The sequence below is a fragment of the Schistocerca nitens genome, chromosome 3, assembly GCF_023898315.1.
Source record: "Schistocerca nitens isolate TAMUIC-IGC-003100 chromosome 3, iqSchNite1.1, whole genome shotgun sequence".
Classification (NCBI taxonomy): domain Eukaryota; kingdom Metazoa; phylum Arthropoda; class Insecta; order Orthoptera; family Acrididae; genus Schistocerca; species Schistocerca nitens.
Genome location: NC_064616.1, coordinates 88,203,637 through 88,229,992, shown reverse-complemented (window position 1 = coordinate 88,229,992; position 26,356 = coordinate 88,203,637). Strand labels below are relative to the sequence as shown.

The following is a 26,356-nucleotide window of genomic DNA, read 5'->3' as shown; positions in this document are numbered from 1 at the left end:
GGTGAAACTTCTTGCAGGCATCGCAAGCAGTTTTAGACTGTGGAATATCAGAGATCCAGATTGACAAAGCTATTTCAACAAGCACACACAGTGAAGGTAGCTCAGGCCAGTCATTTGCAGTTGAAGTCATTGTCCCACCATCGTCAATGAAACGAGTTCCTATCATCAATTGATATGCTCAGTTAAACTGTGAAGCTTTTGTCAACTACATAATGCTACTCAGGCTCACAAAAGAAATCTACATGCCGTCGACAATCGCAAGCACTGTAGGTGGTCAATGAGAACCTCGGATCAGTAATTGCTGTGAGCAGCCATAGCTCATCTATAAAGATATGTGCATAAGTAAATTATTGTCATGATGAAGAATTGTGCTCTGCTACCACTATAGACAACGCAGGGAAGGAAGCTACTATCAGAATCCCAGTGGGATCTGGGCTGACCGAGGAAAAACATTGGTGAGTGACAGCCATTTGCATCAGTATTCAGATGCTTTAAAATCCAGAGCAGAGAAAATACAGATAAAGCAGCCCTCAGTAAAATAACATATGAGTACTGCGACTCACTCGCCTATTAATTGAGCTCACATAGTGTTGCCAGCTGAATGATAGGTTATCTGGGAGGAAATGGAGAAGCTGCTGCAAGTGACATCACTAAACCTTCAGAGAGTAATTGGGCCTCTCCTGTGGTCCTCGTGAAGAGGAAGGACCAAATATGTCTTTCAGCGCTGACTGGGGGTTGGAGAATCATAGCATTCCTCTTGATCATCAGGGTTGTGCTAAACATAGGAAGCAGCTACTTGGATAGCAGAGTACTTGTGGACTGCACGAGAGCAAAATCAAAACATGTACAAAGTGAAGCCACTTTGGCTGCCAAATAATTTTAACAGTAAATTGTCATAGCATATGTAACAAAGTTCCTGAATTTACTGCCCTTCAGAAAAGCCGTCGCACTCAGATTATTGTCAGAACTGAGAGCTGCGTGAAATGCAAAGTAGAAAGATCCGAAATATTGGTCCCTTGTTCCCAGTAAAATAATTACACAATGGAAAGAAGAAAAGAAAGGAGATGTACAGCACAATAACAAGAGAAAGGAAGAACCAGAAGAACGACAGAAGGACAACCAACACTAATATGGACAAAAACAGGAAAAGAAAACCACACGATTGTTGTAGTCACCTGCTCAACCATCATATCGATGTTCCCGTGTGGGGGAGATTCAATGGTGACCACAGAGGTGAAAGTTTCCCAGTCCGCCTTGTTTAAAGCCCATCTGGGCAGGCATCCATGTGCTTGAAGCTGGGGCAGTGACAGGAAGATGGCGAAGTGGTCACTACCACACAGGTCGTCATGTGTTCTCCTGTGGATAGATGGGATAAGTCCTGGGAAGCAGATTGATAAATCAATGGCCGAGTAAATACCTCGAGCCACACTGAAATGTGTAGCGGCCCCAGTATTTAAGAGGCAGAGGTCGAACTGAGACAGTAAAGTTTTGACACCTCCGCCTTGGCCAATAAGCACAGTGCCACCGCACAAGGGGTTATGGGCATTAAAATCTCTCAAAAGTAGGAAAGTTCTTGCGAGTTGATCAATCAGTGCAGTTAATACATTCAGGGATACTACACCATCTGGATGAAGATGTACATTGCAGACAGTTATTTCCTGCGTCATCCGTATTCTGACAGCCGCAGCTACAAGTGGAATTTTAAGGGGCACAGGTTCAAAACACACTGAGTTTAGGACATAAACGCAAACTCCACCTTACACTCGATTAAAGTCGCTACTGTTCCTGTAGTATCCCTCACAGCCACGAGGGAAAGGGGTCCGCATTGCCTGGAACCAGGCTTCCTGGAGGGCAATGGAGAAAGCAGGTGTAAAGCTGAACAGTTGCCGTAGCTCAGCCAGATGGTGGAAGAAACCGCCGCAATTCCACTGGAGGATGACGTCATCGTGAGACTGGGAAGGCATGGAACATTCAATAAAGTAGTTTACGCCTCAGGGTCAACTGCTGCCACCGACTTTTTGTCTGAGGAATCTATATCCATTTTGTCTGAGGGTCCAGCGAGATCTAAGTCCTCAGCAGACCCCAGAATCTCCACCTCATTCACAGACGCAGAGCTTGGAGGTAGCAGTGGCGTGGGAGCCACCGCAATTCCCTTGTTCTTGAGGACCTTCTTTTTGGATTTCTCTCGCTGTTCCTTAGGTTTCCCTGGCTAGGAGGACTTCACTGATTCAGTCTCCAGGACTGAGGAGAAGCGTGGAGCCCTGATTTTGGGCTCTTCAGCCACTGGTGGGTGTCATCTTTCCCACTAGCAGAAACCTGGGAAGGGAGTGACCAAAGGGACCCCTTCTTAGCGAGAGCAGCCGAAGAAGTTGTACGCTTCTCCAGCTTACATCTACATCTACATCCATACTCCGCAAGCCACCTGACGGTGTGTGGCGGAGGGTACCCTGAGTACCTCTATCGGTTCTCCCTTCTATTCCAGTCTCGTATCGTTCGTGGAAAGAAGGATTGTCGGTATGCTTCTGTGTGGGCTCTAATCTCTCTGATTTTATCCTCATGGTCTCTTCACGAGATATACGTAGGAGGGAGCAATATACTGCTTGACTCTTCGGTGAAGGTATGTTCTCGAAACTTTAACAAAAGCCCGTACCGAGCTACTGAGCGTCTCACCCGCAGAGTATTCCACTGGAGTTTATCTATCATCTCCGTAACGCTTTCGCGATTACTAAATGATCCTGTAACGAAGCGCGCTGCTCTCCGTTGGATCTTCTCTATCTCTTCTATCAACCCTATCTGGTACGGATCCCACACTGCTGAGCAGTATTCAAGCAGTGGGCGAACAAGCGTACTGTAACCTACTTCCTTTGTTTTCGGATTGCATTTCCTTAGGATTCTTCCAATGAATCTCAGTCTGGCATCTGCTTTACCGACGATCAACTTTATATGGTCATTCCATTTTAAATCACTCCTAATGCGTACTCCCAGATAATTTATGGAATTAACTGCTTCCAGTTGCTGACCTGCTATTTTGTAGCTAAATGATAAGGGATCTATCTTTCTATGTATTCGCAGCACATTACACTTGTCTACATTGAGATTCAAATTCCATTCCCTGCATCATGCGTCGATTCGCTACAGATCCTCCTGCATTTCAGTACAATTTTCCATTGTTACAACCTCTCGATACACCACAGCATCATCTGCAAAAAGCCTCAGTGAACTTCCGATGTCATCCACCAGGTCATTTATGTATATTGTGAATAGCAACTGTCCTATGACACTACTCTGCGGCACACCTGTAATCACTTACTTCGGAAGACTTCTCTCCATTGAGAATGACATGCTGCGTTCTGTTATCTAGGAACTCATCAATCCAATCACACAATGGGCCTGATAGTCCATATGTTCTTACTTTGTTTATTAAACGACTGTGGTGAACTGTATCGAACGCCTTGCGGAAGTCAAGAAACACGGCATCTACCTGTGAACCCGTGTCTATGGCCCTCTGAGTCTCGTGGACGAATAGCGCGAGCTGGGTTTCACACGACCGTCTTTTTCGAAACCCATGCTGATTCCTACAGAGTCTCCAGAAAAGTCATTATACTTGAACATAATACGTGTTCCAAAATTCTACAAGTGATCGACGTTAGAGATATAGGTCTATAGTTCTGCACATCTGTTCGACGTCCCTTCTTGAAAACGGGGATGACCTGTGCCCTTTTCCAATCCTTTGGAACGCTACGCTCTTCTAGAGACCTACGGTACACCGCTGCAAGAAGGGGGGCAAGTTCCTTCGCGTACTCTGTGTAAAATAGAACTGGTATCCCATCAGGTCCAGCGGCCTTTCCTCTTTTGAGCGATTTTAATCGTTTCTCTATCCCTCTGTCGTCTATTTCGATATCTACCATTTTGTCATCTGTGCGACAATCTAGAGAAGGAACTACAGAGCAGTCTTCCTCTGTGAAACAGCTTTGGAAAAAGACATTTAGTATTTCGGCCTTTAGTCTGTCATCCTCTGTTTCAGTACCATTTTGGTCACAGAGTGTCTGGACATTTTGTTTTGATCCACCTACCGCTTTGACATAAGACCAAAATTTCTTAGGATTTTCTGCCAAGTCAGTACATAGAACTTTACTTTCGAATTCATTGAACGCCTCTCGCATAGCCCTCCTCACACTACATTTCGCTTCGCGTAATTTTTGTTTGTCTGCAAGGCTTAGGCTATGTTTATGGAGAAGTGAGGACAGACGTCCCTGATGGTTGGGGGGAGGGGATTGTTGCTCCTGAAGTAGGTGGTGCAGGAGCAGCAGGGAGGGAAGTGCCCCCCATCATCAAGGGGGCAGGTGTAGTCTTCTGGCTCTGAGAGGTGACTGGGGTTGGCGAAGCTGATGGGGCTAAAACTGTTGTAGCGGCAGCATAAGATGTCATGCGTACAGGATGTAGACGTTCAGATTTCCTCTTAGCCTCAGTGTAGGTAAGTCGGTCTTTCTGGAGAATCCTGTAGTCGGGCGAGCCAGGCGAATGGTGCTCTTCACAGTTGACACAGATGGGAGGCGGGGCACATGGAGTATTGTGATGTGATGAACGTCTGCAATCTCGACATGTGACACTGGAAGTACAGCAGGAAGACATACGATCAAACTTCCAACATTTAAAGCACAGCATTGGGGGAGGGATATAGGGTTTCACGTCACAGCGGTAGACCATCACCTTGACCTTCATGGGTAATGTATCATCCTCGAAGGCCAAGATGATGACACTGGTGGCAACCTGATTATCCCTCAGACCCCAGTGGATATGCTGAACAAAATGTACACCTCGCTGTTCTAAATTGGCGTGCAGCTCATCATCGGACTGCAAAAGAAGGTCCCTGTGAAATATTATACCCTGGACCATATTTAAGCTCTTATGGGGCATGATGGTTACAGGAACATCCCCCAGCTTGCACAAGCTAGTAACGCCTGTGACTGGGCAGAGGATGGTATTTTGATCAAGACTGACACAGATCTCATTTTGGAGAAGCCCTCCACCTCCCCAAATTTGTCCTATAAATGCTCAACAAAAAAACTTAGGCTTCATCATCATGTAAGATTCTCCATCCGCTCTTGAACATACAAGGTACTGGGGCGAAAAAGAGCTGCTGCCATCCTTAGCCTGGCATTCCTCTCATGGTGTGGCCAGGAAGGGGAACGATTTGGGGTCAAACTTCTGTGCATTGAATTGAGCCTGTGTATGCTTAGAGACTGCTGGTGTTTGACCATGATGCCACCCACTCTGACCAGGCCCCTCCCCACAGGCGCCACCCCGCTGCAGCAACGGCCACCTGGCAGGATGGCCATTGCTGGAGGTCCCAGTGCCCCAGGGGGATGGGCATCTACCCCTTGCATACATGGGGAGTTAACGGCGCAGGCATCGACAGAATGATCCCTGTGTGGTCAGGGGGCTACAACCAACAGGGTACGTGGCGCCCTCACCACAACAGACTGGCTCCCGTGTTGGATATCAGGCGCAACCAAGAAAACAAGTTCATTATCATTATCTGCGTAGAAAACGATACTGCACAGCAGATGGAAAAATACGCACCCAGGAGGGTGATCTCGCCCAACAGTTGGAGAATGAGCAGAAGTGCAGATCCACATCAAGAAAGAATGCGATAGGTCTCAGTGCATGATGGACACGATGCACCATGTAAGGCGCCCTACCCCACTTGGCTCGCTCTTCGGGAAAGTTTTGAAAAATGGAGGTCAAACCCTACAGGGGACCATTACAAAGGCTGAAATGTGTGAGACTCCTTTTAGTCGCCTCTTACGAAAGGCAGGAATACCTCGGGCCTATTCTAATCCCTGGACCAGCAGGGGGAACAGCAAGTTAGATGTCACCGGAGGGAGTGTTCAATGCAGTTGACAAAAGTATTGTGTCTACTGAGTATTTAATCCACTCTAATTGTGTAGTTATCTGGACATGAGTAACCGGCTTAGATGAACTCATCACACAGTTTTACTGGCCACCCTATTCCGCCGTAACAGTTGTAGAATAATTCAATGAAAGGATATGCTTAGTAGCACGGGAATACCCTGATCATGCAATATTACTTGGGGAAGACATTAACCTACCAAGTTACATCTTGGGTGTTAAACTACTTCAGATGTAGTTAGGCCTTCATTATTAGATCAGTACCGGGTTTTCTGGCACTAAAAACCACATCTTCAAGTGAACATCTGTATAACAATAAATTCAGAAAGAATAAAAACCCTGTGGTACACACTGCTATGGTAAATTGTTTCAAGATTTTAAATTTTTTTTAAAAAATATTGAAAACTTATACATGAGTATATCAAAATGTTAGTACTCACATAACTAAACTATTAGAGCGGGAAAGCACAGAACATTTTCACTCAACATTCATTGTCCGTCAGAACAAAACACCACTAAATGGTGGTGTGTCATAGAATAAAATAGCCAGATTCCAATATATTGGATGGGTCCTAAACAAATCTTTCCATAGTGATCCATTGCTAAGGGGAAAATAAATGAAAACTATTAAGAGCTAATTTTGGGTCAGATTGAAAAACCAATAATAAAGGACTAAATACAGCTGAAGTGGTTTATTAATAACCAAGATGACTACTCGCAGCTGCGGTTTCCCTACCTACAAGATTGTCTACCGAGTATAGATTGGGGCAGAGATCGATTAATTGCATGTGGTACGAGACAGAAAATCTTGTGAAGTAGTTCTGCACATGTTTTCAGAAAACGGACCTGAGCAGCTAGTTCGACAACCCATGCATACCGGCAATGCTTTAGACCTCATATCTACAAACTATAGTGACAGGAATTAGTGATCACGATGCGATCATAGGGGCAACGGCCTTGCCGTAGTGGATTCACCGGTTCCCGTCAGTTCACCGAAGTTAAGCGGTGTCGGGCGTGGCCGACACTTGGATGGGTGAGCATCTGGGCCGCCTCGCGCTGCTGCCATTTTTCGGGGTGCACTTAGCCTCGTGATGCCAATTGAGGAGCTACTCGACCGAATAGTAGCGGCTTCGGTCAATGAAAACCATCATAACGACTGGGAGAACGGTGTGCTGACCACACACTACTCCTATCCGCATCCTCAGCTGAGGATGACACGGCGGTCGGATGGTCCCGATGGGTCACTTGTGGCCTGAAGACGGAGTGCTATGCGATCGTAGGGACGATAGTTACTAGATTTAATAAATCCATCGAGAAGGCTAGAGGAGTATTTATGCTGGAAAGAGCAAATAAGCAGTTGATAGCAACCTCATTAGGCAGTGCGTGGACATGATTTAGTTACAATAGGATGGACATAGAGGAATTATGGGAAAAGTTTAAATTGGAGAAAAATGGGCCGAGTAAGTGAGTTAAGGACGGAAAAGCGCCGCGATGGTTTTGTAACAAAATTCAGAAACGCCTGAGGAAACAGACTTTGTTGCACTCTCGGATCTAAAAAGAATGTGGAAATGTCGACAAGTAAAAGTTGCTAGAAATCCATGCGTATATGAAGAGATTGATGAGTGAAGCATGCAACTTACACCGTCATATCATAGCGAAGGAACTTACTCAGAACACGAGAAAGTTCTGCTCCTATGTAAAATCACTAAGTGAGTCGAATGTTTCTATCCAGTCACTCGTGTACCAGTCTGCTGTGGCAACTGAAAGTAACAAAATGAAATCTGAAGTTTCAAATTTCGCGTTTATAAAAACCATTCACCTACGAAGATCATACAGGTATACCATCGTTTGATCATCGACAAACTCCGGAATGAAGGACATAGGAATAGGTATCCCAGGCGTCGAGAAGCAACTGACAGAGTTGAAAACAAACGAGTGACCTGGGTCGGAGGAACCCCAGTTCAGGTTTACGACACAGTACGCAGTGGCATTGGCCCTTACCTAGCTCACGTTTATCGCTGATCTCTCGCCGAGCGCAAGGTCCTAAGCAGCTGGTAAGAAGCGCAGGCGACGCTTGTATATATGAAGCGTAAAGAGAATGAACCTGCAAAAGTACATACCCATATCCTTAACACCGTTGTGTTGCAAAATTCTTGACATATTCTAAGTTCGGATATAATTAATTCCCTTGAGACAGATAAGCTTCTGTTAACAAATCAGCATGGACCCACGGGGAACCTCATAATTGCATCCCCCTCAGATTTACTGGGAAGAGAGCCCAGTGGGCAGCACGTCAAAAACTGAACACAGATCGAGCTATCAGGTGGAGAAATGTAGGGTCCCCCTGAATAGGTCAGGCGTGCACTACACGCCGGAAGCGGCTACAAGGGTAGCGGAGTACGTGTGGAGTGCACATGGGGGTTTTTTAGGTTAGAGAATTCCCTCCCTAGGCCCGACAAGACGCCTCCTGAGACGCGGCAAGGTAGGAGTAGGCAAAATGCAACAGGGAATAACAATATTAATGTGCTAATAGTAAACTGCAGGAGCGTCTATAGAAAGGTCCCAGAACTGCTCTCATTAATAAACGGTCACAACGCCCATATAGTACTAGGGACAGAAAGTTGGCTGAAACCAGACGTAAACAGTAATGAAATCCTAAACTCAGATTGGAATGTATACCGCAGAGACAGGCTGGACAGTGAAGGGGGAAGCGTGTTTATAGCGATAAGAAGTGCAATAGTATCGAAGGAAATTGACGGAAATCCGAAATATGAAATGGTTTGGGCGAAGGTCATGGATAAAGTAGGCTCAGACATGGTAATTGGATGTCTTTATAGGCCCCCTGGCTCAGCAGCTGTTGTGGCTGAGCACCTGAAGGATAATTTGGAAAATATTTCGAGTAGATTTCCCCACCATGTTATAGTTCTGGGTGGAGATTTTAATTTGCCGGATATAGACTGGGAGACTCAAACGTTCATAACGGGTGGCAGGGACAAAGAATCCAGTGAAATTTTTTTAAGTGCTTTATCTGAAAACTACCTTGAGCAGTTAAACAGAGAGGCCGGCCGCGGTGGTCTCGCGGTTCTAGGCGCGCAGTCCGGAACCGCGCGACTGCTACGGTCGCAGGTTCGAATCCTGCCTCAGGCATGGATGTGTGTGATGTCCTTAGGTTAGTTAGGTTTAAGTAGTTCTAAGTTCTAGGGGACTGATGACCACAGCTGTTAAGTCCCATAGTGCTCAGAGCCATTTGAACCATTTGAAGTTAAACAGAGAACCGACTCGTAGCGATAACATATTAGACCTTCTGGTGACAAACAGACCCGAACTATTTGAAACAGTTAACGCAGAACAGGGAATCAGCGATCATAAAGCGGTTACGGCATCGATGATTTCAGCCGTAAATAGAAATATTAAAAAAGGTAGGAAGATTTTTCTGTTTAGCAGAAGTGATAAAAAGCAGATTACAGAGTACCTGACGGCTCAACACAAGTACAGATAGTGTTGAGGATCAGTGGACAAAGTTCAAAACCATCGTACAATATGCGTTAGATGAGTATGTGCCAAGTAAGATCGTAAGAGATGGAAAAGAGCCAGCGTGGTACAACAACCGAGTTAGAAAACTGCTGCGGAAGCAAAGGGAATTTCACAGCAAAAATAAACATAGCCAAAGCCTTGCAGACAAACAAAAATTACGCGAAGCGAAATGTAGTGTGAGGAGGGCTATGCGAGAGGCGTTCAATGAATTCGAAAGTAAAGTTCTATGTACTGACTTGGCAGAAAATCCTAAGAAATTCTGGTCTTATGTCAAAGCGGTTGGTGGATCAAAACAAAATGTCCAGTCACTCTGTGACCAAAATGGTACTGAAACAGAGGATGACAGACTAAAGGCCGAAATACTAAATGTCTTTTTCCAAAGCAGTTTCACAGAGGAAGACTGCACTAGTTCCTTCTCTAGATTGTCGCACAGATGACAAAATGGTAGATACCGAAATAGACGACAGAGGGATAGAGAAACAATAAAAATCGCTCAAAAGAGGAAAGGCCGCTGGACCTGATGGGATACCAGTTCTATTTTACACAGAGTACGCGAAGGAACTTGCCCCCCTTCTTGCAGCGGTGTACCGTAGGTCTCTAGAAGAGCGTAGCGTTCCAAAGGATTGGAAAAGGGCACAGGTCATCCCCGTTTTCAAGGAGGGACGTCGAACAGATGTGCAGAACTATAGACCTATATCTCTAACGTCGATCACTTGTAGAATTTTGGAACACGTATTATGTTCAAGTATAATGACTTTTCTGGAGACTCTGTAGGAATCAGCATGGGTTTCGAAAAAGACGGTCGTGTGAAACCCAGCTCGCGCTATTCGTCCACGAGACTCAGAGGGCCATAGACACGGGTTCACAGGTAGATGCCGTGTTTCTTGACTTCCGCAAGGCGTTCGATACAGTTCACCACAGTCGTTTAATAAACAAAGTAAGAACATATGGACTATCAGGCCCATTGTGTGATTGGATTGATGAGTTCCTAGATAACAGAACGCAGCATGTCATTCTCAATGGAGAGAAGTCTTCCGAAGTAAGTGATTACAGGTGTGCCACAGGGGAGTGTCATGGGACCGTTGCTGTTCACAATATACACTCCTGGAAATGGAAAAAAGAACACATTGACACCGGTGTGTCAGACCCACCATACTTGCTCCGGACACTGCGAGAGGGCTGTACAAGCAATGATCACACGCACAGCACAGCGGACACACCAGGAACCGCGGTGTTGGCCGTCGAATGGCGCTAGCTGCGCAGCATTTGTGCACCGCCGCCGTCAGTTTCAGCCAGTTTGCCGTGGCATACGGAGCTCCATCCCAGTCTTTAACACTGGTAGCATGCCGCGACAGCGTGGACGTGAACCGTGTGTGCAGTTGACGGACTTTGAGCGAGGGCGTATAGTGGGCATGCGGGAGGCCGGGTGGACGTACCGCCGAATTGCTCAACACGTGGGGCGTGAGGTCTCCACAGTACATCGATGTTGTCGCCAGTGGTCGGCGGAAGGTGCACGTGCCCGTCGACCTGGGACCGGACCGCAGCGACGCACGGATGCACGCCAAGACCGTAGGATCCTACGCAGTGCCGTAGGGGACCGCACCGCCACTTCCCAGCAAATTAGGGACACTGTTGCTCCTGGGGTATCGGCGAGGTCCATTCGCAACCGTCTCCATGAAGCTGGGCTACGGTCCCGCACACCGTTAGGCCGTCTTCCGCTCACGCCCCAACATCGTGCAGCCCGCCTCCAGTGGTGTCGCGACAGGCGTGAATGGAGGGACGAATGGAGACGTGTCGTCTTCAGCGATGAGAGTCGCTTCTGCCTTGGTGCCAATGATGGTCGTATGCGTGTTTGGCGCCGTGCAGGTGAGCGCCACAATCAGGACTGCATACGACCGAGGCACACAGGGCCAACACCCGGCATCATGGTGTGGGGAGCGATCTCCTACACTGGCCGTACACCACTGGTGATCGTCGAGGGGACACTGAATAGTGCACGGTACATCCAAACCGTCATCGAACCCATCGTTCTACCATTCCTAGACCGGCAAGGGAACTTGCTGTTCCAACAGGACAATGCACGTCCGCATGTATCCCGTGCCACCTAACGTGCTCTAGAAGGTGTAAGTCAACTACCCTGGCCAGCAAGATCTCCGGATCTGTCCCCCATTGAGCATGTTTGGGACTGGATGAAGCGTCGTCTCACGCGGTCTGCACGTCCAGCACGAACACTGGTCCAACTGAGGCGCCAGGTGGAAATGGCATGGCAAGCCGTTCCACAGGACTACATCCAGCATCTCTACGATCGTCTCCATGGGAGAATAGCAGCCTGCATTGCTGCGAAAGGTGGATATACACTGTACTAGTGCCGACATTGTGCATGCTCTGTTGCCTGTGTCTATGTGCCTGTGGTTCTGTCAGTGTGATCATGTGATGTATCTGACCCCAGGAATGTGTCAATAAAGTTTCCCCTTCCTGGGACAATGAATTCACGGTGTTCTTATTTCAATTTCCAGGAGTGTACATAAATGAGCTGGTGGATGACATCGGAAGTTCACTGAGGCTTTTTGCAGACGATGCTGTGGTGTATCGAGAGGTTGTAACAATGGAAAATCTTACTGAAATGCAGGAGGATCTGCAGCGAATTGACGCATGGTGCAGGGAATGGAAATTGAATCTCGATGTAGACAAGTGTAATGTGCTGCGAATACATAGAAAGATAGATCCCTTATCACTTAGCTACAAAATAGCAGGTCAGCAACTGGAAGCAGTTAATTCCATAAATTATCTGGGAGTACGCATTAGGAGTGATTTAAAATGGAATGATCATATAAAGTTGATCGTCGGTAAAGCAGATGCCAGACTGAGATTCATTGGAAGAATCCTAAGAAAATGCAATCCGAAAACAAAGGAAGTAGGTTACAGTACGCTTGTTCGCCCACTGCTTGAATACTGCTCAGCGGTGTGGGATCCGTACCAGATAGGGTTGATAGAAGAGATAGAGAAGATCCAACGGAGAGCAGCGCGCTTCGTTACAGGATCATTTAGTAATCGCGAAAGCGTTACGGAGATGATAGATAAACTCACCTTCAGTCACCTTCAAACGTTTGATGAACAACGTACTTCGAGACCTTAAATGGACGACGCGTTTTTGCAATCTTGATGATATTCTCACTTGCTCTTTCAGAAACAGTTGAAGAACATCTAAGCAACCTAACAGCTGTGATGAAGTGTGTTCAGACTGCTGGCTTCTGCCTGACTTCGAAAATGTGCCACTTCACCGCCCAAGAAATAAAAAAAACTTGGGGCATCTAGTGAATGGCGATAGCGGAGTCCAAATCCAGAGAAAATACCAGTTACAGATTTTTCCGACTCCTCGGCACATTCATGATATGAGAAGTTTCTTTGGAATGTGCTCATACTACTGGCGATTCATGATGGACTTCTGTAACAAGCATACCACTTGCCAGAACTACTGCAGGGAGATGTTAAACTTTCCTGAAACGAGGTACAAGAAAGATCTTTCTTTGTCCGTAAGGAGGCGCTAACATCTTCTCCATTCCAAGCATTGTATGACAATAATGTTTCCCCCTGGTAGATGAATGGTCAGCGCGATGGAATGTTATACCTAACGGCCCGGTTTCGATTCCCGGCTGGGTCGGAGATTTTCTCCGCTCAGGAACTGGGTGCTGTAGTGTCCTTATCATCATCATTTCTTCCCAATCGACACGCAAGTCGCCGAAGTGGCGTCAACTCGACAGACTTGCACCAGGTGAACGGTCTGCCCGCCAGGAGGCCCTAGCCACACGGCATCATCACCATGACAATAATGCCGAGACAGAATTTCGCACCAATGCTAGCGGTTATGAGGTAGGTGCAGTTCTAGTACAAATTCAGGGAAGTGTTGAAAAGGTTATAGGATATGTGTCAGCGTACTCTCCAAGTCCGAGATAAACTACTCCACTACCATGAAAGAGAGTTCTGTAGTTGTTTGGTATGCATTTATTTGGCAAACCATTCACTGTTGTAACGGATCACCATTGTCTGTGTCGGCTGACTAGCCTGAGGGGTCTGTCGAATCAACTGCCAAGAGGCTTGAGGCACTGAGGCTTCAGAAGTACGATGTCACAGTGGTATAAAAAAGTGGAAGCAAACCCAAGGACGCTTACAATCTTTCAAGGAATCCTTTAGCAGAACACAGCAGAGTGGATGAAATCTCAGTTTTCTGCTTAAATGACGTTGCTGCTGAGCATAAGGAAGATCCAGCACTATTGATAGCCACAGAAACCTTGAAGAAGGAGGAACCGATCAAAGGATAATTTCAATTAATAAATGAAGCATTGTATAAGAGGAATTACGATCCAGTAGGGTGTAAATGGTTGCTCTTCATCCCAAGTCATCTACAGACAGCGCCCCTGAGTATTACTGGTAAGCTGCAATGTCTAGTTAGCTGGGATTTGTGAAGATGTAGGCAGAAACGGACACAGGTATCACTGGCCAGGTACCTACTGATCCATTATACACTATGTGAGCCATTGTAATGAACGCCAAAGATGGAAGCACGTACAGCTGTTACCTATGGGGCATCTGGTTACAATCCTGCCTGCAGCAGAACTAGAATCGACCTTTTGGGGGCGTTCCCGAAGTTGACAAGTGGGAATGGATGGATAATAGTCTCCACTAACTTTCTCACTTGCTATGCTGTCACCAAAGTTGTGCCGCCTGTTGGACCTCTGGAAATTATAATGTTTCTTGTAGAATATATCACTTTGAAGCATGGAGCACGCTGTGTGATGATCCCTGTTCATGGATAAGTTTTCCATTCTAGACTTGAATCAGGAGTGATTTCACGTTGTGATGTCACTCCCAGGATAAGTGTTTGCCACACACAGACGAATGGCCTAAGAGAACGATTTAATAAGACGTTGACAGATATTCTGCCTCTATACATTGATGTTGGACTGAGATGTTGCGAAAAAAATTGTCCGTTGTAACATTTGCATGCAACACCGTGCAGCAGGACACCATTCTTTCTACTCCACGGTCGCGAGGCAAAAACAACAACGGATCCGCTGTTCCCATTTCAACCAGACGATACTCAGGACAACTACGTGAAACACCTCATCACCAGGACCAAAGAAGCAAGGTTGCTGACTCGCCTACGTACCCCCTGGATGCGGAGGAAACAGACCGTGAGCGTTGTAATGTCAAGCGCCAACCAGTGAGATACAGTCCAGGAGTTTGGTATGGATTTTTATGCCTGTGCAGTAAGTGGGACTCACAGAAAATATACTGAAGCGCTACTTTGTGCTGTAACGTATCCTTTGTCGCTTGTCAGACGTTGTATATGAAGTGGAGGATTAATACTCTTCATCAAGGACATAGAAGTGCAGAGACGTCGTCCAGGTCCTCCGTATGAAACCCTACTACAGTCCAGAGGTGCAGATTGACAATGGGAGGTTCAAGGATACTGAAGACCCACTTCACGATCATGAAACTTCGACGAAAGGGGCTTCCTCTTAAATACTCGTCACAGCGAAGAGGCTGAAACAACATGACCAGAATATGGGGATCCACCAGCGCCGTCATGTAGAGGACAACTGACAAGATCTTGTTCAAGGGTGCTGTTGTCATCCAGGAGAGGGAGCAGCGCCGCGAGTCATGGCATATGCAGGGTGGTGCAGCGGTTACCGTCACTGGCAGGCCAGCTGTGGGTCGCTATTACAAATATTACTAACGGCAATCCTTTGTTATTTAGTATTTATCAGGTCTGGAACGTTCTTGAAACAGCTTATGTTTTTGATGTTTGTATATTCTGGGATATTCGATGTGCGTACAAATGCCACCATTCTGGAATATTCTAAGTGTGTATAAATATCTGTACTCTCTGTCCAGGTGGTCATTTCCGTTCTGGTTGTACTTTGGTGTTCGTAATAAACATGCATTCAGGGATAAGTATCTTTCACTGACGACCTGCTTTCGGATTTGGACCTGAGTGTGGTTACGATGTGACAATATGTAATGTTTGTTTTCTGAAGAAATTATATTGTGATTGTAATGACCCTTTGTATCTCACCGCATATTTCTCATAATGTATACATGTATTTGTGTATGAAAGCAAAACGACATCAGTTGCATGTATATGCTTAAATGCGGACAATAAATAAATAAAAATGTAAAATAAAAATTTGATGTAAAGGCAGTAGCCACAGGGAATCAGTTGAGAGGTTCTCAGTAAGTCGTGACTAGGAAATTATATTTTGTGATTTGTTAAAATTATGGTAGGAAGAGTGTAAGAGTCTGTGTTGTCTCAGTCTCTACTCACAAATCTACTGTTACGTCTTGTAGTTTCTCGTGGCCGCTGTAGCTGCTCTAAATCCTACAATATGAGAACAGCAGTTATGCTAAAGGCTGTCGCTCTGCCAGTGTCTTCTGGACTGTACACTCTTGTTTCCTTCCTCGTATTAAATTCTCTTTCTCTAGATGGAGTTGCCAACGCTGCCCAAAATATTACATTCGATAAGTTTGTTTTTGACGCGTATTTCTGCATTTTCCATGTTGCTGTAGCAGTAGTAGCTTTTCCTCCTGTCCTTTCGATAGTCTTCATGACTTTTATTGTTTAATAGAAGAAATCACATAGTCATAATCTGTAAAGGGATCCTCAACCAAACACAGGTTATGAGTTAAACAATCTCTAAACCAAACGTAGAAGTAGCTGACACTGCAGTAGCTTGCCTATATAACTGCAGAACTCTGTTTAGAGATTTAGAGAAATTATAGTGCACAGTATATCAAAACAAATCATTTTAGAAAAGAAGAGTAATAAATTGCTAGTTAATTCTGTAGTTACCGAATATCAAGTGAGGGCCAAAGTAGCTAAGACAATCAGCTCGTATTTGGGAGGACTAGAATTCAACTACTCCCTACCCGTTCTGATTGAATTTTTCTGTCATTTCCCTACATCACTTAAGGAAAATTGCAGGATGATTTCTTCAGTAAGGCCACGTAAATTTCTTTTCCCGATTCTTGCCCAAGTGATCTAATCTATACTCCGCAAACCACAGTGAAGTACATGGCAGTGGGTACTCCCCATTTTATCATAGCCAATGCTCTGTATTTTATAACACCAATTTCGGTTATACCTCTGCTCCTCTACTTTCTAGTCATTCAAATACAGAGTGACAATAATTGAACTATATGAAATAAAACTGTCATAACTTCCGAACAGTTTGCGCTAGGACGTTCAAACTGCACGGTTGGCCGCGGCGTATGATGGGAATTAGTATGCACTGTATGTTTTGGTTTAGCGACGAAGCCCACTTTCATTTGGATGGGTTCGTCAACAAGCAAAATTGGCGCGTTTGGGGGACTGGGAATCTGCATTTCGCTACTGAGAAGGGCCTTCACCCTCAACGGGTGACAGTGTGGTGTGCAATGTCCAGTCACGGAATAATCGGTGCGATATTCTTTGATGGCACGGTGACTCCCGAACGGTATGTGAAGCTTTTGGAAGATGATTTCATCCCCATTATCCAAAGTGGCCCTGATTTCGATAAGGTGCGGTTCATGCAAAACGTAGCTTGATCACATCGAAGCACGAGAGTATTCGACGTCCTGGTAGAGCACTTTGGGGATGGAATTCTGGCTCTGGGCACCCAGAGGTCACTTGCATGGGCCTCGATTGGCCGCCATATCATCCGGATGTGAATACATGCGATCCTTTTTGTGGGGCTACATTAAAGGCAAGGTGAACAGCAAAATCATTGCTGAGCTGAAAAAAGCCATTCAGGAGGTCATCGACAGCATCGATTTTCCGACACGTCAGCGGGTCTTGCAGAATATCGCTATTCGCCTGCGCGACATCATCACCAATGGCGGCAGGCAAATCGAACATGTCATAACCTAAATCCGAATATCTGTAGTGACGTTTACATGTTGAATAAAGTGTGTGTACGCAGTAGTTTGTAACGAATTTACGTTTTTTTTTCATATGGTTCAATAATTGTCACCCTGTATCTGTGTGTTACAAGAAAAGTATATAATTACATTCATTACGAGAACTTTTGTTGTTAATACAATTCTATCACGAAAACTGTAGGACATTTCATGGGATTCTTGGTACGTGGATGACAATTTTGAAAGTCATAGCAATGAAGATCTAAGTAGCTCAAAGTACATAGAAAGTAGTCCATTGGAATAAGTCTGATCACGTGAGTGAGCATCTGATTGGTCTTCTCCTCTGAGTCATTACTTTGCAAACACTCCTCCTATATGATCTCAGAAAAGTTATTAGGCTACGCAGAAGCAACATTATTCTAGCATGTTAATACGGTGATACAAATGGAAATTATGGTCACAAATGTATAGGAAAAATTAGTTAATTTGATTTAGCTTTTTATGAACCAAGTGAAGGCTTTAGTACCCTGACCTACTCCGTTTTTAAATGGTTCTTTACACCCGAAAATCCAAGGGCATTGTGCAAATTTAATTCTCGCACCACTGCAAAGATGAGTGATCTAGATATTAGAGTCAGTGATGTTGAGAAAGAACCAAAACCATTAAATTGAACAACCTTCAGGAACCGGTGGAATCCCTACCAGTTTCTATACTGAATTTGCTGATGAGTTAGCCCGTCTTTTATCTATAATCTATCATAGGTCTCTTGAACAAAAGACCGTGCCCAGTAGTTGGTAGAAAGCACAGGTCACACCAATCTACAAGAGACCTGCTTCACGCCCACCAGCACGGATTCCAAATACATTCATCATGTGAAACCCAAATTGCACTTTACTCCCATGAAGTATTGAAAGCAAGGCGAGGTTAAGTTGCTGCAGTATTTCTCGATTCCCGAAAAGCGTTGGACTCAATATCACGTCTTTATCCCATGTAGGATCGTATTGGGTATCAAACAACATTTGTGACTAGATAGAGGTTTTTTTAGCACGAAGGTAGTGAGTCACCAGCAGTTGAAAAAGTGACTTTGGGTGTGCGCGCCATGGAAGTATGTTGGAACCCTTGCTGTTCATTTTGTATATTAACCCTTCCTGACGTAAATTTTTTCTGGAGGAAGGAAAATTTTTCTTTAAGTGGTAATGCTCTTTTGTGATTTTTTGATGATTTTAGATGCAAGATTGATACAAAAATACGTACCCGTTTTCAAAACATACTTTGTACACTTGGATTCATTTTATGGGTTAAAATAACTAATTACGAATTATTCTCTGTTGTAATAAATAACATATGATCAGTCATTAATTTCCATGCAAAATAAAAATATTCAATTATTCAGTGGAATACAGCGAACCAACCTCATCCATGTATTCTGGCAGTCACGAGCTGCTGCGCACTGCTATATTGCCTTGTTGATATTTTCATAGTGATGCCCAACAGTTGGCAGCACTTGCGCACGATGAAAAGGTTGAACATTCACAAATGTGTACCTCAGGTTTCCAGTGGGAAAAATACTTCTGCTGCAACTAAGACACAATAAAAGTTAAAGTACCCAATTATAGCCAGAGGGTCTGAAAGGATTAATGACCTTGAGGGCATATCTATAATAACAAGTTGATCCATAATGAAGTGCTGTGAGAGAGGATGCACAAGTATTCAATCAGATCTTGATAAGGTATCAAAGTGGTGCAAAGATTTGTAACTCACTTTAAATGTTCAGAAATGTAAAATTGTGCATTTCACAAAAGCAAAAAAAAAAAAAAAGTAATATCCTGTGACAATACATCAATAGGTTACAGTTGGAATCTATCAACCCACACATATACTTGGATGTAACACTTTGTAGGGATATGAAATGGAATGATCACGATGGCTCAGTAGCGGATAAAGCAGGTGGCAGACTTCGGTCTATTGGTAGAACACTAGCGAAATGTAATCAGTCTACAAAGGAGATTGCTTACAAATCACTCCTGTGACCTGTCCTAGGATATTGCTAAAGTGTGTGGGACTAGCACCAAATAGGACTAACAGGGGATACTGAACGTATACAGAGAAGGGAAGCGTCAATGGTCACAGATTTGTTTGACCCTTGCGAGAGAGTGACAAAGATGCTGAAGAAACTGAACTGGCAGACTCCTGAAGATAGGAGTAAACTATCGTTAGGAAGCCTACTTACAAAGCATCAAGAACTGGCTTTAAATGATGACTCTAGGAATATAATATAACCCCTAATATTGCTAATGAGCTCAGTGTATCTGTGGGCAATATGCACATTTCTTGTCATGAGCGACCATACTACCATACTATGAGACTTGTTCATACTGGAGGTCAAGGCATGAAAAAGGTCGCAAAATCAGAAGACTGAACCTGTCCCACGCACTTGATACTGTTTCATGAGAACTGTCATTCCTGTGCCACGTAGTTATAGAGACGGATCAGGTAAAAACAAAGCAAGCGTGCATGGTATGAAGTACACATCATCGTTCCCACCATCCAAGAAACTGAAACCAGCTCCATCGACGAAAAATCTCATGAACATATCCTTTTGAGTCCACGAGGGTATGCTGTTTGATTTTCTGACCAAAGGAATATCTGTGGATTTTCTTATTTTGACCCCCTCTTATGGGAACCATTTCATAAAAATTGCCCGAGACCTTCTTTCAATAGGTAGCATGTACAGGATGACAATTAGTGAGCTATATGAAATAAAATCGTCATAACTTCTGTACGGTTTGCGTTAGGGCGTTCAAACTGCACAGTTGGCCATGGGGCATGATGAGTACTGTATGGTTTGGTTTGCTGACGAACCCCACTTTCATCTGGATGGGTTCGTCAATAAGCACAACTGGCGCATACGGGGGACTGAGAATCCGCATTTCGCGATCGAAAAGCCTCTTCGCCCTCAACAGGTGACTCTACGGAGTGCAATGTTCAATCAAAGAATAATCACTGAGATGGCACGGTGACTACCGGACAGTACGTGAAGGTTTTGGAAGATGATTTCATCCTCATTATCCAAAGTGACTCAGATTTCGACAAGATGTGATACGTGCAAGACGCAGCTCGACGCCACCGAAATAGGAGAGTATTTGACGTCCTTTAGGAGCAATTTGGGGACCAGATTCTGGCTTTGGGGCACCCAGAGGACACTGGCATGGGCCTCAATTGGCCGCCATATTCTCTGGATCTGAACACATGCGGCTTCTTTTTGTGGGGCTATATTAAAGATGAGGTGTACAGCGATAACCCAAAACCACTGCTGAGCTGAAAAAAGCCATACAGGAGGTCATCGACAGCATCGATGTTCCGACACTTCAGTGAGTCATGCAGGATTTCGCTATTCGTCTGCGTCACGTCATCATCAATGACGGCAGGCATATGGAGCATGTTATAACCTATAACCTGAATCTGAATATCTGTAGCGACGTTTTCATGTTGGATAAAGTGTGTGCACGCCGTAGTCCGTAACTAATTTACGTTTTTTGATATAGTTTAATAATTGTCACCCTGTAGCTGTATGATGATATGAAAATACACCAGACCAACACCGCACATCAATAGTTGCGGTGCTAGGGTTGTCCCTCCCACATTCATTGAGAAACTAACATGCTTCTCTGGCCAAGATCTTGAGTACACTCTGGACTTCACATTATGTTCAACAATGACTACTTGCCAGAAGCAATAGTGCAGATATGAATGTGTTTATGATGCCGCCTTTCGGAACCAGCATGTGCGCCTTCCATTGACTACTGGCACCAGCTTGAATCCAATGTATTGGGTTATGATCCCAGCCTCCTACAGGCCCACATCACTTCAATGAGATGACAAGGTGTCGCTGTTGGAATGTCGTGTTGTTCTTCTTACTTCCAGTTGAGATCTTGTAGACCATATTCCAGGATGGACCTGTGAGAGTGCAGCGAGAACCTGGCCATATCACACCACACACAATACGCATTTATACAAGGAAACACAAGTACTTTCTAAAGTATATTTACTAACATTTTAAGTTATTAAAACACTACTTTTATTTAACAGCTACCTCTTTACTGATCCAAAAAAAATTGTGTTAAGTTTGATGCAACTCAGTTAAATTCAGAAATAACTGAAAACAATGCCTGAGTGTTAATGATGGTCTCTGTATTACTTAGTACAGATTTGTTTCTTAGTTTTTTGTTTGTGTTAATTTTTTACAATATTTAAATATACACAACATATCTTGTCACCATGAATGTCAAATTTGTTTTCAGTGTGATGAACTTCCTGTGAAGTCTAACTATAGAAATGCCAAGGGAGTGTACGTCTTAAGGAGAAAGAAGAATTATGAAGTTGCTGGAATACTTGATGACAGAATATGCGGCCTGAAGAAGAAGCTGGACGTGCTACGACACCAATCGAGGATGGTAAGTACGGTGTTTGCACCAGTTTAACCAGAACTCGTTACCTCGGTTTGGTGTTAAATGTTTTCACGTTTTCACTTTTTTTCAGGCACAAAGACGAATGAAAAAACTCGCAAGTGAGTACCAAGAGCTACTTCAGAGTGTTTTTTCTACGCAAAGAAAAGATTTGGGTGATAATTTGTCGTCAAAGGTGAGCAAATGGTGGAATGGTTTCGGAATAATAATCGCCGCAACGAGTTACTCACTTAACTTGTGTTTCAACAGCAAGTATGCTCGCTAGAGAACCAGATACATCGTGTGGAGATGAACATGATGGAAGCAGAGCATGTGAAAAAGAAGTACCGTTCTATTCGAACGAGTCTCCTTGATGACAGCGTTGAGTTTGAGAGCACACTGAAAAGACTGGAAAACATGATACAGAAGCAACAAGCGGAAATAAATCATCTACAGGTTACTACTTTACAATTGAGACATTTAGTTAAGACTGTGAGAAAGACATTCCAACTTACTAAAATGGAAAAAGGTTACGGTTTTTCATTTTATTTCTTTATTAGCTCCAACTACGGCTGTTGCCATTTTGGTGAATGTACTGTTTGGTCACGGTAACTTGACGATGTCGCTGGTGCTGCCAGAAGCGGAGAAAATCGGCACTGCCGGCCGAAGTGGCCGTGCGGTTAAAGGCGCTGCAGTCTGGAACCGCAAGACCGCTACGGTCGCAGGTTCGAATCCTGCCTCGGGCATGGATGTTTGTGATGTCCTTAGGTTAGTTAGGTTTAACTAGTTCTAAGTTCTAGGGGACTAATGACCTCAGCAGTTGAGTCCCATAGTGCTCAGAGCCATTTGAAAATCGGCACTACGTGAAAGTTATTCATTTGTCTCCGAGCGCTACCAACGTCTAGCTGCCCCTAGATGCGAACCATAGTAAACAATTCCGTAAGCATTTGGGAGGTGCTTAGATTAGAACAAAAACTTACTCAAGCTTACTTCTTCAAGTCACTGGGGCAAGTTTATTTTAGGAACTCGCTGCAAGTAGATGTTACAAAAGAGCGGTTATTCTCAAAAACCAGAGCAATCGCCACTGTTGTTGCATTATTATTAATGAATAAAGATCGTGACGAAACACTAAAATAAAAAAAAAAAACAGAAGAAAAGTTAGAGGAGCGCATATTGATGTTACCAAGAAACACTATTCAGTTAACTAAAATCAGAGGACCTCACTTAGATTAAGAACTTTGAGGATGTCGTATGCAAATTTCAAACGTCTCTTGTCTATTGTATAATCAAGTATTCGATAATAGGAAACAAAAATGGGGTGCGGTATCTCGCCAAGATACTGCCTTTTAATTACACTTCGATTTTTGCTAGCAGTATTTACTACTTCTATCACAAATTTGACGCATATATGTTTACTGCCTACAGGAAAATTAAAGAGACCTTTGGAGAAAAGAGATCTACATGCATGAAGATCAAGAGCTAAGATGGAAACCCAGTTCTAAGCAAAGAAGGGAAAGCAGAAAGGTGGAAGGAGTATATAGAGGGTCTATACAAGGGCGATGTTCTTGAGGACAGTATTATGGAAATGGAAGAGGATGTAGATGAAGATGAAATGGGAGATATGATGCTGCATGAAGAGTTTGACAGAGCACTGAAAGACCTGAGTCGCAACAAAGCTCCGGGAGTAGACAACATTCCATTAGAACTACTGATGGCCTTGGGAGAGCCAGTCCTGACAAAACTGTACCATCTGGTGAGCAAGATGTATGAGACAGGCGAAATACCCTCGGAATTCAAGAAGAATATAATAATTCCAATCCCAAAGAAAGCAGGTGTTGACAGATGTGAAAATTACCGAACTATCAGTTTAATAAGTCACAGCTGCAAAATACTAAGGTGAATTCTTTACAGACGAATGAAAAAACTGGTAGAAGCCAACCTCAGGGAAGATCAGTTTCGATTCCGTAGAAATGTTGGAACAGGTGACGCAATACTGACCTTACGACTTATCTTAGAAGAAAGATTAAGGAAAGGCAAACCTACGTTTCTAGCATTTGTAGACTTAGAGAAAGTCTTTGACAATGTTGACTGGAATACTCTGTTTCAAATTCTGAAGGTGGCAGGGGTAAAATACAGGGAGCGAAAGGCTATTTACAATTTATACAGAAACCAGATGGCGGTTATAAGAGTCGAGGGGCGTGAAAGGGAAGCAGTGGTTGGGAAGGGAGTGAGACAGGGTTGTAGCCTCTCCCCAATGTTATTCAATCTGTATATTGAGCAAGCAGTAAAGGAAACAAAAGAAAAATTCAGAGTAGGTATTAAAATCCATGGAGAAGAAATAAAAACTTTGAGGTTCACCAATGACGTTGTAGTTATGTCAGAGACAGCATAGGACTTGGAAGAACAGCTGAACGGAATGGACAGTGTCTTGAAAGGAGGATATAAGATGAACATCAACAAAGAAGAAGAGAAATTTGTGGCACAACTTGACTAGAAGAAGGGATCGGTTGGTAGGACATGTTCCGAGGCATCAAGAGATCACCAATTTAGTACTGGAGGGCAGCGTGGAGGGTAAAAATCGTAGAGGGAGACCAAGAGATGAATACACTAAGCATATTCAGAAGGATGTAGGTTGTAGTAGGTGCTGGGAGATGAAGAACCTTGCACAGGATAGAGTAGCATGGAGAGCTGCATCAAACCAGTCTTTGGACTGAAGACCACAACAACAAATACGTTTACAGTAACAAATAAAATATCAGCTAAAATTTAAAAACGTCTATACTGCCGTTCTACTTTGCCTTCTGGTGAAACAAATTGATTGATAAACTCATATTCCACCCAGTTCTGTGATTGTCTGGATAATGCGCCATACCGCAGCAGGAAGGTTGACAATAGTATGATTTCAGGATTACGATGTTAAACTGGTTGCAAGATGGGCAAATAAACTGCAACGACACTCTGTGAGGAAGGTTGAACTGTTATCTCCAATAAAGGAAAACAAATCAGCCATGAAAGTGTGAGTCGGGGATAAAATCGCTGAGAACAGAGGCCACAATGGCCGCCTTACAGCTGCGATCTACATCCGAAAGAACTGGCATAGGCCAAAATAAAACACAGTTTCAGGGAGAATAATGTCGCTGGTGACATGTCGAAGGAAAGATTGCAGTGTCTTGTTAATACTGCTTTCCTTTCAATTAGTGCACTGGACTGGAAAAGTCACTGCAGGAAAGTGCAGCAGCTGCAGCAAGAGTATTGGACACGAGATAGAATAATGTTGGCGGCCAGCGATGAAGTTATCATCAATACCATGCCTTCAAGCGATGATGCTGATGATGATATTGAAACAAACGTAAATGACAGCGATTTTTAGTGAACATAATTTTGACAGTACCTTTAGGCACAATTACGAGGGTCGTTCAATAAGTAATGCCCCACATTTTTTTCTCAGAACATATTTATTGTTAAGAGTCAGAATTCGGTAACAATATACATCAACATGTCTTGTCCATGTCCTATTTTTCTACGTAGTCTCCATCACGTTCTATGGCCGTACGGCAACGTTGTGGAAGAGCATGTACTCCCCGCTGGCAAAAGCTCTTGTCCTGTAGGCGTAGTAGCCATGTTTTCACTGCATAACTGAACCTCCCGTCATCTTCAAAGCGCGTTCGCTGTAGAGAATCTTTAACTGGCCCAAAGAGATGGAAGTCAGAATGACGCCATCACATTCCTAGAAGACTGTCACCATGACGTTTCTGGCAGAGGGGGTTGTCTTGAATTTCTTCGTTTGTGGTGAATGAGGATGATGTCACTCCATGGATTGCCTTTTTGTTTCTGGTGTAAAGTGGTGCACCCAGATTTCTTCCCCCGTAACGATCCGTGACCGGAAGGCCTTTCTATCGGTCTCAAAATGCTACAGCAATTCAGATGAAATTGCCTTTCTTTGAATCTTGTGGTCCGCTGTGAGCATTCGTGGAAACCATCGTGAGCACCTCTTTGAATATCCGAGAGTCTCGATCATTGCAGACGCGCTTCCAATGCTGACCGACAACTGTAGAGCCAACTGTAGAGTTGTGATGGGCCGGTCGGCACGAATAATGGCATCCGCACGATTCAGCATGTCTGGAGCAGTGGCTGTGACAGGACGACCCGAGCGTGGCTGATCCTGGAACTCTTTTTGTGCATTTCCTGAGGCTGTAACTTTCTTTATCCATCGCCCAAATGTACTCCTATCAACTTCAGCCATACACTTCACACAAACGTTTATGGATGTCTACCACGGTTTCTTTTTCTGCGCACAAGAATTCAATAACAGCACGCTGCTTGCAACGTGAGCCATATGTAGACGCGAATTTGGCGCTGTACTACAGCTCTACCATCTGTCAGAATGGTTCGAAACTTCACCGGCGCACAGAACAAACATCAAATGTGAAGCACCAACAAGGACGTTTGTCTGTGGCTTTTTTTTTTTTTTTTTAATGTGAGTCATTACTTATTGAACGATCCTCGTAATAGCACTTTCTGAACATTACTGCTGTCTGCGTTTAATAAATGCTATGTGCAAACAGATT

The 26,356-nt window shown here is 44.2% G+C and overlaps 1 protein-coding gene across 1 annotated transcript in view; it reads left to right on the top strand.

The window, feature by feature from the left end:
• The window catches only part of LOC126249093 (outer dynein arm-docking complex subunit 3), a 350,869-nt gene that overhangs the window by 60,202 nt on the left and 264,311 nt on the right, over nt 1–26,356 (top strand). Inside the window, exons 3-5 of the mRNA XM_049950744.1 lie at nt 21,645–21,797; nt 21,883–21,984; nt 22,059–22,244. Coding sequence (XP_049806701.1) covers nt 21,645–21,797; nt 21,883–21,984; nt 22,059–22,244 — 441 coding nt within the window. The remainder of the gene's footprint in view (nt 1–21,644; nt 21,798–21,882; nt 21,985–22,058; nt 22,245–26,356) is intronic.